Source organism: Anabrus simplex, chromosome 1, assembly GCF_040414725.1.
Source record: "Anabrus simplex isolate iqAnaSimp1 chromosome 1, ASM4041472v1, whole genome shotgun sequence".
NCBI lineage: Eukaryota > Metazoa > Arthropoda > Insecta > Orthoptera > Tettigoniidae > Anabrus > Anabrus simplex.
The window spans coordinates 8,157,187-8,170,957 of NC_090265.1; the positions used below are offsets into that span (position 1 = coordinate 8,157,187).

Here is a 13,771-nt window from a genome sequence, read left to right on the forward strand (position 1 = left end):
GCCAGTATTCGGGAGATAGTGGGTTCGAACCCCACTGTCGGTAGCTCTGAAGATGTTTTTCCGTGGTTTCCCATTTTCAAACCAGGAGAATGCTGGGTCTGTACGTTAATTAAGGCCATGACTGCTTCCATCCCCCTCCTAGCTCTTTCCTGTCCCATCGTCGCCATAAGACCTATCTGTGTTGTCGTTTGAAGAGACTAAGGACTGAACCATTTTCTGTACAAATGGGATTGGATCAGCTCACCGATGTCCGGTTCCATGGCTAAATGATTAGCGTGCGTCACAGGGATCCCAGGTTCGATTCCCGGCAGGGTCGGAAAATTTTACTCTCACTGATTCATTTCGCTGGCACGGGGCCCGGTGTATGTGTCGTTTTCATCCTCATCACGACGCTCAGGTCGCATATGGACGTCAAATAAAAAGACCTGCACCTGGCGAGCCGAGCCTGTCCTTGGACACTCCCGGCACTAACAGCCATATGCCATTTCATTTCATTCGAGTTCAGCAATTTGCGAATGCAGCTGTTTGTTAACTGCTGCCCTCTTCATACATTCTCTGTATTTCCTGATAACTTTTTCTGTTACTCTCTAAATTTCATTACGTGGATGGGTTACGTAGCGCACACCTATCTACGAAATGTCACTGTAATATTTGTCCCAAATGGAACATAATAATTGCTTTTACGTGCATAAAGTCGAAAATCTGCGGTAAATGAAGAAATAGTACGAAATATTTTACTTGCAGGGAATAATATGGATACATACTTTACTACCATACAAGGATTTTTTTTTTTTGCTACGTCGCAGCGCTTCCGTGTGTATTTTGTTTGTCTAACACTTTCGTGTGTGATGTCTTTGCTTACTGAAGTTGTTTGAATTAATTAGGTGTCGTATTCTTCAGGTGCTCATTCATTTTGTGCCCTAACTCATTCATTAAATGATATATTTATTGGTCCAGAGATCATGATATTTTGCTGTTTGAACTGCCCGCGCTAGTCATATGGACAAAGATAATGAGAATTCACAGACATAGCACTCCCATTCGTCAGTGCTAGCCCTGAACCTCAAGAAAGAAACAGAAGACGACACGAGCAGCGGAGTACAACCTAAGGAAGTCCTGTCTACAGCCCGTAAGTACGTATACATGTTTCTCTACATATTTCGTTAGTAACGACGGTATTTCTTAATTTACCGCAGATCTTTCACTTCATTTGTATAAAAGTAATTATTGTGTTCCATTTGGGATAAATATTACAGTGACATTTCGTAGATAGGTATGCGCTACATAACCCGTGGATGGAAAGCTCGGACTTTAACGTGTAGTTTTGTCTTGTGTCAATAGTTTATAATCACCATACGAGTAAGTAAATACCAGTGCTATCTCTACGTTGCCGCATGTTTGTTTTACTCCACGAAGTACATCGATGGTGCACACGAGAATGATGATTTGGTTTGACGTGTAACAAAAATGTAAGTCAAACGTGTGGGAAACATACTCACGCGTAAAAGAAGAAAACATGTTATATGTTAGATCTAATTCTCTACAATTCCTCAGAATACGTTAATCATGGGAAACACACAGGAACAGAACATACCAGCATACCACATGGAACTCCTTCATAATGTTCAAACTGGCCTCTGTTAGCGTAAATACATGCATCATCCCGCCCTCGCACTGAGTCCAGGATGCGCTGCATTGTTTCAGAACTCGTCATGCGTGTTCATCTAACAGTCAAAGTAATATTTAGCCACCTAATCGACACTTTTACTTGCCTTTGGCAATTTTATAAAATCATTAATAGTACATGTTTCGACTGCTCTGCCGTCAACATCGGTTATATTCACGTAAGCTTACGTGCAAATAAGATAAAAGTATGCACAGTAATATGTTCTCGTATTAGCCTTGATAAGTTCTCATGAGAAACTTAAAATTTATTGTCCATAGTGGGAGGATGGGGGTAGGGGGTTTGGAGTGGGGAAATAATGCTAAAATGTGATTAATAACTTGTCTTTAACTAAAATATTATTAGAAAATTCTCTTCGGTTTAAGTCTCTTTTTTAGATTTTGTACATGAATCATGTAAATGGGCAGCTTGTAACACGATACCGTGTTTACTTCCCGCCATCTTGGGTGTGTGGTCTGTGTCAGAGTCCTCCCACCTCTATCACGCATAGTAGCAATAAAAAAAATGAACTAGCTTTTCCCACAAGCCTTCAAGCATAAACGTGAATGGGGCTTAAAGAAATAAGATTTCAACTCCCCGACTGGAAGCTGACATATGTTTTTTAATATTTTAGTTACGAATAAGTTTTAATCATACTAACATCTCAAGTATATAGTTGGTGAAAAGTTAATCAGTGTTTTTTCAAATACGCTTCCGAACAGAACCTTAAAAAGAGACTTAAAAGGCGATTTTTATCTTCTTATTGTCCGGCTCTTTGGCTGAATGGTCAGCGCAGTACTCTTCAATTCAGAGGACCCCGGGTTCGATTCCCGGCCGGGTCGGAGAATTTAACCTTAAATGGTTAGTTCCCTTGTCTCGTGGACTGGGTGTCTGTGCTGTGTCCAAATTCCCTGCCCACACTCATCGGAGGGTCTGCCTTACAAGGGCTGCACCCGGCTAGAAATAGCCACACGTAATTATATATTATCTTCTTATTGGAAGAAGAGAATTTTAAAAGTATTTTAGTTAAGGACAAGTTCTTAATCACTTTTTAAGCATTCTACCCCACCCCTCCAACCCCCACTCACTACCACCATCCTCCCCAATGGATAAAAACATTGTAAGTTTCATATGAGAATTTATCAAGGCTAATATGAGAACATATATTGTGCATACTCTTACCTTATTTACACCTAAGCTGAGGCGAATATAGCTGATGACGACTACCAAACGCATATAAAGGTATCGACTACGTGGCTAAACATTACTTTCATTGTTAGATTGTCATATCGATACGGACATGAAATGGATAGTTTGTAATCCGTGGTTGATTTCAAATCGGTCTTTTCGGCACCAATATTTTACTGATGACAATAATATCTTACTGTCAGGGCTCTTTCTTACTTAGCAACACTCACTACATTACAAAAATACCAAACAGTTAAAATGCAAGAGCCTCTAGTTCCTCTGGCGGTTCAGTCCTTCACACTAGTCATTACTCAGCACCACCCATGCCTCAAGAGCTTCCACACTGCCTCATTCATAAATGGGGCTGGGACTTTAATGGAAGCCGATGATTGTAAAATATTTAAACATATCGATTCTTTAACAGATGTAAAATCTTCGCAGAATGGGCTCAATTCTCCCTCTGAATGGTGATCTTAAGCGTAATCCTACCATGTGTATAGCTATCTCGATCACGCTCGTAAATTCCCTATACTCAGTAAATACTCCCCACCTCGGTAACTGGTTCAGAACAAAAAGACTTACGAGTGTTGTTTGACACTAAATTGTTATTTGTCCCCTTATACAAAAGATAACCTTACGAGCAATGTCACTCCTCGGTTTGCTGCATAGATTTTCTGACAATACCGCTATCCACGCCCATGCATCCTACCGATCATTGAATTCGCTTCTCCCATGTGTTCTACCTTTTCACCCACTAATCTTAGTCATATTTACCGCAGTCATTTTCCTGTGCCATTATTACAGTAACAGTACCTGATTGTTGAAACTTGAGCAGCAATCAGATACTGGATAAGTTAAACCTTTGCCCGTTATCTACTTGCAGGAAAGTAGCCGACCTTACATAACGCCGTTAACGGTTTATTTCATTCTCCTGAATCTGTATCGTTCTTTTCCCTACATGTGCCAACTCGCAAAATAAGCATAAATTCGCCCCCTTCATATTCCGTATTCCCGCCCCTCCCTTGTTCAAAGAACTTTATTTATCGGCATTCCAACGCTCCTTAACTCTTTATCTTCTGATATGAGCGTGGGCGTTTTTCTTCGTATGCCTCCTTTAATCGATTCTTCCTTAACTTAGCTACTTTCCTTTACATTCCCTTTCTATCTTCTAATTGATGGCCAATCTATTGTACATAATGTAATATTTATTTATTTCTTCCATATTATACGATCACTTAGGTTTCTTATCTGTATTTCTTTTACTGTGCCTAGCTATGATTCTACCCTTCGTCTTACATTCAATCTTTAATTTTCCTCGTTATTTTCTAATTTTATTGTTAATTGTTTTTTCTACAGTTACGTTGTTAGCTTTTATTTTCTTCCACAACTTTCGTCATTAGTTGATTTACCCTCGCTGCTCTTTCACTTTTCTTAAGTATGCATTGTGCTGCTCTATTATAATATACTTTTCAGTGCGGAACTCTTTAATTCTGCATCTGGCTCTTTTGGTGTCCTAAATAAGTATATAAACAAATACATACTTTGCTCTAGTTTGTGCCAGGAGACAGGTGCATAGATTCATCAAGAAATAGCAACAGATGGCTGTGTCTTAGAATATAGTTTCAACTTGGACATTCCCGTTTGCAGTCTAGTTGACGATTTTCAGGCATACAGTTTAGATTGCGATGTTAATTAATCCACTGTGATTGAGACATGGACTGAGCTGCAATGTAAATACGGACAAAAATGAAATTCTTAGGTTTAAATGTAAATATTTGTTAATAAATTACCTCGGAGTGCTGGACGTGGATGGTCTGGTACCTCTCATCCCCCGTGTATGTGGTGAGCCCCACCGTTAAAAGGTGGTAGTCCTTACGGCGAATCCAAGATACCTGAAACAGATAACATTAACTGCTTGAAGAACAGTGACTGAATATCACGCGTAGTTACATAGTTCTCAAAATAGAACATATGGTTATTAGAACAAGATAAAAGAACAGTAAGTACATTATAATTACACTACAGTATATTAGAACGTGTTACAACTTGTACGCTGAAGCATTTCGATTTTGCTACCATAATCGACTTCAGAGCAGTATGAATGAAGAATGTAAATAGTTACTGGCAATTGTCACTCCATAACAACCAGACTCAATGTAGAGAGACTCAGCTAGAAATGTAGTTCATTCCAAGGCGTACAGAGTCAAGGAAAAACATTTTGAAGATTTTACTATGGAGGGTAGCCATGAACTACTCAGTTTATCCTTCCTATTCATTAAACATATTCGGATGTTTAGCAATTAATATCACCTCACGAATGATTCTCCTAACAAATAACCGATTTGTTTATAACTCATAGGGTACGGATATGCCGAAGATGCATCGCTGTTCGAGGTCGAGCTTTACATCACGATCTAGGTCGATGACGGATGAACATGTCAAAGAGTTTTATCCTTTCAGTGTTCTAAGATCTGTCAGTGGGCTCACGTATGTTTTAGATCTTCACATTCAAGGAAACATGTTTTTCTTCTCTAGTGTTGTGTTATTACAGTTATTGAACCATGTGTTCAAGTGATAGTTGGCTCAGTGATTCATTGTACTTGAGCACAGGATAGTGGCTACCTCCTAATCATTCAAGCCGTTAATGGAGTGCTCATGCTATAAATGAAAGAAGGCACGAGTTCGGGTAATACCACAACTTATTTGAGGACGTGAAACACAACCCAGACAGATTTCATTCATACACGGGAATGTCCCTTGAGACGTTCCAATATATATATATATATATATATAGCAATGTGGAATCGGAAAGTCATACTTACAAATGCTACTACCACAAATATACCGACCGGGCGAGTTGGCCATGCGGTTAGGGACGCGCGGCTGTGAGCTTGCATCCGGTAGATAGTGGGTTTGAATCCCACTGTCGGCAGCCCTGAAGATGGTGGTTTTCATTTTCACGCCAGGCAAATGCTGGAGCTGTACCTTAATTAAGGCCACGGCCGCTTCCTTCCAACTCCTAGGCCTTTCCTATCCCATCGTCGCCATAAGATCTATCTGTGTCGGTGCGATGTAAAGACACTAGCAAACACCAATACCGTTCTAACAGAGGAATGATTGGTCATGACGATTAGGAAATAAGCATGCAAAATATATATAGTATAAATATTTAAATGTAATGAAAACAACATATAATTGTTCACTTCTTTTATTTTATATGTTTTCAACTTAAGCAAGAGAAGATAGCAGAGTAAAATGGCTGAAGCCGCGTGTTCGGAAGCGTTTCTCCTTACCTACTAAAATCTCATGTTGGTTAATAAGTCCAAGGTCCAGCACGGTGGTGGCTTCCTCTAACTTACCTTCTGAAACTAACACTTTTATTTAATCACTTCTCTTTTTATCTTGATCCGGTTATGTTCGTGCGGTAGTAGGTCGCTGAGAAGGATCGTTCCGTCTTGAAGCTTCGCCCCTTGTGTCCCTGGACATTCCCGTGTAATGTATACTTGTGCTAGATTTATATTCCTCTGTGCCTAATTTTCTTCCCTATCTTGTAAAGTCTTCTCCATAGTTGGTGTTTGGTGATAGCGCCAGTGACTGGGTAAACCGCATTCAGCGAAGTCCAACAATATACTGAATTAACACTAAAACAATGTATTTTGAATTTGTGAAGGCAGATATTAATATTTTAAACAGTAATTGTAGGAAAATTAATTAACTGTAAATCACCCTACAACTCACGCTTTTTGTTATCAAGTCTCTCCAGAACCGGAATAGCAGGTCCAATTATTGTATGATGAGACGATGCAGGTGAATGTTATGAATGCTTTTCCATGATGAAGCGACTGTTGCTGAGTGAAAACAAGTTGTACTTTCATTCAAAATATAAATTTGCGTCTAGAATACAAGTTCTTCACGTGAAGAAGAAGAGGGTTCAAAAAACCTTCATCCCATATGGCTGGAGAATTAAATGACACATCTATTACTTGTCTAAACCAAAATGAAGCTGTGACGCAAGTATTATTTGTAGCAAAACGGTACTATAACACTTCCAAAATCGACGATTAGATATCTATTAGGTTCAACCTTCTCAATACTAATTACGTGTTGATGTTAGAAATACCTTTTATTCAATTTGGGGACCGGTTTCGACATATATGCCATCATCAGCAATGAAACGAACCACAAATATATAAGCAAAGACATAATAATCAAAACTATGTTCATTAAAATTCTATAACTGTCCATTCACACCATGTGTTAAGATAAATCGCCATAACAGAAGAGCAACCGTATAATAATTAAATCTGGCGCAGTGACACATTGAAGTAAGCATATAGTCTCTCACTATTCAAAGAATAAAAGAAGGTTCTCCAATATATAGTCTTTGTGCAGCCGTTCAATAGAAGGCTCCGATAGGCTTCCCAAGTAAAGAGTCTTTAAAACACTCACACGTGCTACGCGTCAGTCAGAGCGTCGAGAACTTATTTGAATCGCTTGGTATGTAAGTTATACCTGAAAATTTTTTAACACTGATGAATATGAAATCAGTCAGTGGTAAAAGACATTAGTCTTGTGAGGAGGAGATATAATATTGTTTTATGTGAAAGGTCTGGTGGGGTGGAATATGAGGGGTGGGGGGGGGGGGAGGAAAATACCTTGTTAGGGGATTAGTAGGTTTAATGTGGGTCTTGTGAACAGTGTGGTGGGGTTTCTTAACGTGATAGGATACTGTGTATCGCGCTAAATATTGACCTCCTATTCGGAAGATTAAAATAATTAAATACTTTAATTAGAAAATAAAACAGAATGTTAGTTTTTTCTGAGATTTCGTTCAGATTCGAATTGGAGTTGAAGAACTGTTTTAAGTGAATGAAGCAATTTTCTGCGACGTATGATGAGATTTAATTATTATGCCGTTGTTCTTCTGTTGTGGTGATTTTTCTTAACACATGGTGTGAATGGACAGTTATATATTTTTAATGAACATAGTTTTGATTATTATGTCTTTGCTTATATATTTGTGATTCTTTTTATGGCTGATGATGGCATTATATACGTCGAAACCGGTCCCCAAGTTGAATAAAAGGTATTTGTAACATCAACACGTAATTAGTATTGAAAAGGTTGAACCTCATAGATATCTTATCGTTGATCTCAGTTCTGTACGGAAACATTAATGAAGTTCATATCTTTGAACCTCCAAAACCGCGCACAGAACCTTGGCTATACGGTGAGATATCCCACGTGACCTCAGCCTACACAAGCAAATCAAGACAAGCTACATCGATGCATTCCTTTCTACAGCAATGGAAAGAGGAATTACGAAAGATTTTCTTTCCCCTGCCCGAAGGGGAGGGGCGGGCCAACTAGAAGATACCACCTTCTCACTGGCCAGGAGATTCGGCGGGTTTGGAGATCTGAAGGAGCTAGCAGGTGGAAGGGGATGTTTGAATAGGTGAAGGAGCTGGATGGGGGTTTCGGCCTCCTGGCTGCGTGCTTTATTGAGTACAATTGTACAATTGTACAATTTGTTATTACATGGTTTTATAAGTTTCCAGCTTACAGTTTGCTCTTCCATTTGTTTTAAAATATGGCAATGAATTTAGGTTTTCAATTTTGCTCGTTTACAATCTGCGGTTACATTTTTCATTTCACAGTTTACTCTCTTTCCGGTCCTTAAGATTGATGTGAGTTACAGGATTTTTATATACTTGTTATTGTTATTTGTTTTATTAGGAAACTGGATGTTAAGGTTATATTTACAGCAAAATGTTACATGACCAATAACATTTGACAGGTTACATGGAATTCATACAATATTTAAAGTATTTGCGATGTTTTACAGATTACAGTGGCTTCTGAATCGACGTTCCTACAGATTCTTATGCCTACAGAAGGCATCTACAGGGTGCATTGATATTTACAATGCGTTACTTAATCACAGGAAATACGTTCTGTGTATTTATGCATAGCTAAAAGCAGGTTGGGCATATTTACAACTTGGTTACAGTGCATATCTTGAGCTGGTGAGTGCTGGCTATGTGAAACAGGGCAATCTTCTCTGTGGTAACGTTTATGTTTCACAACACTCAAGCTCTTAAAAGGTGCGGTTTGTAACAAAATCTTCCAAATCGTCTCAACAGTAGCCTACAGGAAAAATATTGCATTTCTTGAAATGTCAACGGAAATATAATTAATGTCCAGATGAAATCATTAAATGGTCACCCCAATAATTGCAGGCGAAGGCTTACCGTAACATTCTCTACTTACCAGGTTGCAAAGCGACAAGCACAACCTTAGTAATGTCATTGCAAGCACCTAGGGTTGATTACTACCTGTCAGTCCACACACTTCCTCTGACGATGGGACAATACTATTTTCTTCTAGATACTCTTTGTTTCTCTCACCTTCCTCAGCTTCTGAATATACTCAATAGATATCACAACGTTCCTAATATCTTACATGTTGTAAGAGAAAACAGTCTACGTACGTACAGATGGAGAGGTATCAAGTCGACTAGACTTCTGTTTGACCATTAATCAAACGCAGGAACAATCACAAACGCGCGAAAAAGTGGGTGTCTACCTACCCGAACCAGTAATCAACCACGACTAATTGTATATTGCACTATCTCGGGCAAGATCGCTTGAAAATGTTAAGATCCAGATACGGCCGAATGGTCGAAGCAGAGAGAATATTGTATGGAACAAAATGTTATCAACTACATTAAGAATGAATCGGTTAATGTGTGCCAGTATTAAATGTTCATACATCCGCGGAGCAGCACCTGTCCTTTCGTTCCCAGTGCAACAATAGGTTTGGTTGGAACGGAGGGAGGACGTCGATGAGGGCTCACTTGGTTTTTGTGTTTTAGAATTGGTTGCCTTGCTGTGTGGGGTGGAGGGTGGTTGGGTTGGGGGCGGGGGATTGAACAAAAACTTCCTTGTCATCATGCTAGAACATTTGACCGGCGAGGGACAATGGTAGCGAGTATCTTCGACATGCATGGTTCCATTCAAACCGGTATGTTTCTGTTACAAGGAGGTAACATCGAGAAAGTGACAGCGATGTAAACCCCGACGGCGAGCAGTGATGCATCTTCGGCATGTTCATACCCCTTATTTTCTTAACTCTGCCGAAACTAATTTTGAAATAAATACATTTATAGATTGTCTGAAAAAGAAATCTTATGCTGACAGAATTATGCCTGGAGAGAAACAACTTATCACATGATATCAGAAACGACAGATGTTGCGTAAAAAATTATTTGACGGTCATTATGTATCGCATGCTCTGCCACAGCAGAATTCCCTGACTGGCGAAAACATCCCTTGTTGCTACCTTCCTACGTGTTTGGCTACCATAAAAAGATCCACAGGAACAAGGTATAATGCGTATTCCAGCACAGTTTAGATCAATATGATCTTTGACAGACCGCAAGCAATTGTGTGTGTTGGTATTATATACAACGTAAAAGCTCTCCAGAAAAACTCGTATAATAAATGGCAATAAATTTTTGGATTTCATGCATTCCTCTTTTTCTGGTTTTTTTTTGTCTCCGTATAACCAACCGTATTTTTACAAGGTATCCGTATATCAATACTACTCACAACCAAAATTTGTTCACTGAATATAAAACTGTTCTCACCTCAACGCCACTGATAAATGTTCCTGAGGTGGAATGGTCTTCCTCAATCTTGTGCTTTTGTATGTAATTTTTGGTCCAATCCAGTAACATAACCAGGATCGGCCGATGCGGGTGAGGGGGGGGGGGAGAGGTATTGTTACAAAACGATGATAGAACACACGCTTGCATGGCTTGTCATTATAAGGACACTGGCAAGCGATATTAAGATTGCAGTACACTGCAAAATCTTACATTAAAATACAGAACAAGAACCACATGATCTAAGTCAATATTTTTACAGCGAATGTTGTGTTCAGTTTACGATTTAATATCCAACTTTCGAGGCTTCTTAAAAATATATTCATCAGATATGTTGCTTCTACAATTACGTCACTGAATGTTTATTGTCGGAAAGACAGGCGCTTTATTTTGAATCTATAATTCAAACCATGGAAGTTAATGTTAATTGTACTACAAGAGAAGCAAGAATTAGAAGAGGTGTACGCCAAGGGTGCCCACTGTCACCATACAGTTAGAGCAATGAAGGAACACACTAAACGGGTACTGAGGTACACAGCATAAGCTTTGAAGATGATGTTGCTAAGGATATTAGTAAGATGCTAAGAACATTCAACAAATCCTTACAAAAATTTAAACTAAAAATAAATATAAAGGAAACAAAATTGATGATAGTTGACAAAAAGAAGCCTCTTTGGGGTAATTGCCTCTGATAACTGGTCACTTTCAGAAATCAAGAGAGTTGTTGCTAAACAACCATCTCAGTTTGGGGACCAGAAAATCATTTCTCAAGACCTTTATTTGGAGTTGGTACTGTATCGATCCGAAACCTGGGCATTAGGGAAACAGGAAGTAACCAAACTTGAGGCTGCAGAAATGTGGTTTTGGAGAATACATAAAAATATAAATGACTTTGCTTTAAAGAACGTAAAAGGGGATCGATGTTTATTAAGTACATAGTTCCTTGGACAGGTACTGAGGCACGGCTCTCTTCTCAAAACCATCATTGAAGGTAGAGTACTGTGAAAGAGACGCAGGGGATGACCAAGGATTTCATTCATCAGGAACTGGTATGTGTTTCGTATAGCAGCATGAAGAGGCTAGCAGTGTGGCTACAGGGAGAAGGCATTTCCTTTAGTAGATGATGATGATGATTGTCGGTTTGTATATTTTCTTTTGTAAAACTCCCATGGAGAGGGGATGGTTAACCCCCAATACACCCCACCCCTCGGCTATGCCCTTTTTCCAATCAATTTAAGCAAGTCCTCAAAATTAATCTTTATTCACTCGATAACACCGAAAAAATCACGGATTTGCTCACACAAATCTTCATATAACTTGTAAAATTATTGTCCTTTCAGTAATCTTCGGCTTCAAATAGAGTGAATCCAACAGCTCCTCCTGTTTCACCGTTTACTTCTCGCAAGGGGCAAAAGAGCAATCACGAAAGCGGTTTCAATGAAATCCATGGTTCAACTGCAATGAATCAACGATTTATCAATCGCATTACGCGCATCTGCATAAATTCCTGCCACAGCGATTTTTCTGTCGCAGCGACCAGAAATCTCAAAGGCGCCCCTAGCCACGGTGATGGTAATACTAATACAATCATAATTCGTTAATACTTGTTCATAATATCACCAACACTCAATCATTGACAAGTTTACACAGTATTGTACATATTTACGCGTGATTTAAAGTGAGTTGATAGAATCTGTGGATGTTCTCGTTGAACGAAACATGTCATTCTGTATTGAATAGCCTGTATTTTTACAGGTATGTTGTAGCGTTACATTTTGTTACTGCACTTTTGTGTTTCAGAGGCTAAAAAGCTTTTCAGTTACATTTAACTAAGTCGACAATGGAAAATATGACTTCCTAACAAATTATGTGGATATTACTCTTAAAGGTGGTCTTGATATTTAAATATATGAGAACATCGACAATCCTATCAGTGAGAGATTGTACGTTAAAATCCGTCCTATAGACTTCTTAGGACTACATACCTCTGAAGTGACTATTTATACTAGTTACTCTTTATTGTTATATCCCACTAAATTACTGAAGAAGACTCGCAACAAATCATAAAGCAATAAGATTTTCTTCTTACATTTTTATACTAGCAATTACCCGCGGCTTCGCTCGCGTGGATTTCGTATTTTGATCGAAGTAATCGTTCCTCGGCATTATACTAACAAGTAAGACATTATCTGAAAATCCCTAAAGTATAAAAACTCACCCAAAAATTGAGTTTCATTTACTCTACAATAGAAATTCTTTGTAAACCATGTTTGTGGTATTACCTTTTGGGGCTAAAACGACCATGCGACATAGAACTGTACATGTGAGAAAAAGTCTTCTCTCAAGTCGAAAAAATAAATACATGTTTCTTTATTTTTAAAAGAGATTCCAAATACCTATTTCCACATCTGTAAAAACTTCAGTTTTTGAGATATATATAAGTATCCCCATGAAAAGAATTCAACCCCTTGATCAGTCTTTCCCCCACCCTCACCCCCATATAAGTGCATTTTCCGAAAACAAAAATACATGTTAGCGGTACTTTATTTTTAAAGGAGATTCCAAATACCAGTTTTCACGTCTATAACATCTTCAGTTTCTGAGATATCAGTATACTCATAAAAGTAATTCAACTCATTTTCCATCCACCTTCCTACCCGTTAAGTTGATTCCCCCCACCCAAAAATTCGTGTTTCTTTATTTTTAAAGGAGATTCCAAATACCAATTTTCACGTCTGTAACCTTCAGTTTTGAGAAATAAGTTTCTCCAGAAAAAGAATTTCATTTTTTAATCCCTTTCACACTCCCCACTCAAGTGAATTTTCCAAAAAAAAAAAAAAAAAAAAAAAAACCAGTACCCGTTTCTTTAAAAGAGCTTCCAAATACCAATTGTCACGACTGTAACATCTTCAGTTTTTGAGATATACGTATCCCCTTAAAAGGAATTCATCTCCGTTTTCATCCACCCTACCAAGTTGATTCACCCCCCTCCCCTCAATGCGTGTTTATTTTAAAGGAGATTCCAAATACCAGTTCTCACGTTTGCAACATCTTTAGATTTTTTCGTAGGCCTATACATGCATACATTATTATACAAATAATTCAACTAATTTTTCAACTCTTCCCCCCACCCCGTAAAGGGTTTTTTCCGTAAACCAAAGAATACATGTTTCCTTATTTTTAATGGAGATTCCAAATACCAATTTTCACGTCTGCAACATGTTAAGTTTTTGATATATACTGTAGAAATATGC

At 38.5% G+C, this 13,771-nt stretch overlaps 1 protein-coding gene across 1 annotated transcript in view; it reads right to left on the minus strand.

Annotated features, from left to right (window-relative positions):
* LOC136856710 (limbic system-associated membrane protein) overlaps positions 1-13,771 on the minus strand; it is a 1,090,706-nt gene that overhangs the window by 744,981 nt on the left and 331,954 nt on the right. The window contains exon 3 of the mRNA XM_068227414.1: positions 4,642-4,743. Coding sequence (XP_068083515.1) covers positions 4,642-4,743 — 102 coding nt within the window. The remainder of the gene's footprint in view (positions 1-4,641; positions 4,744-13,771) is intronic.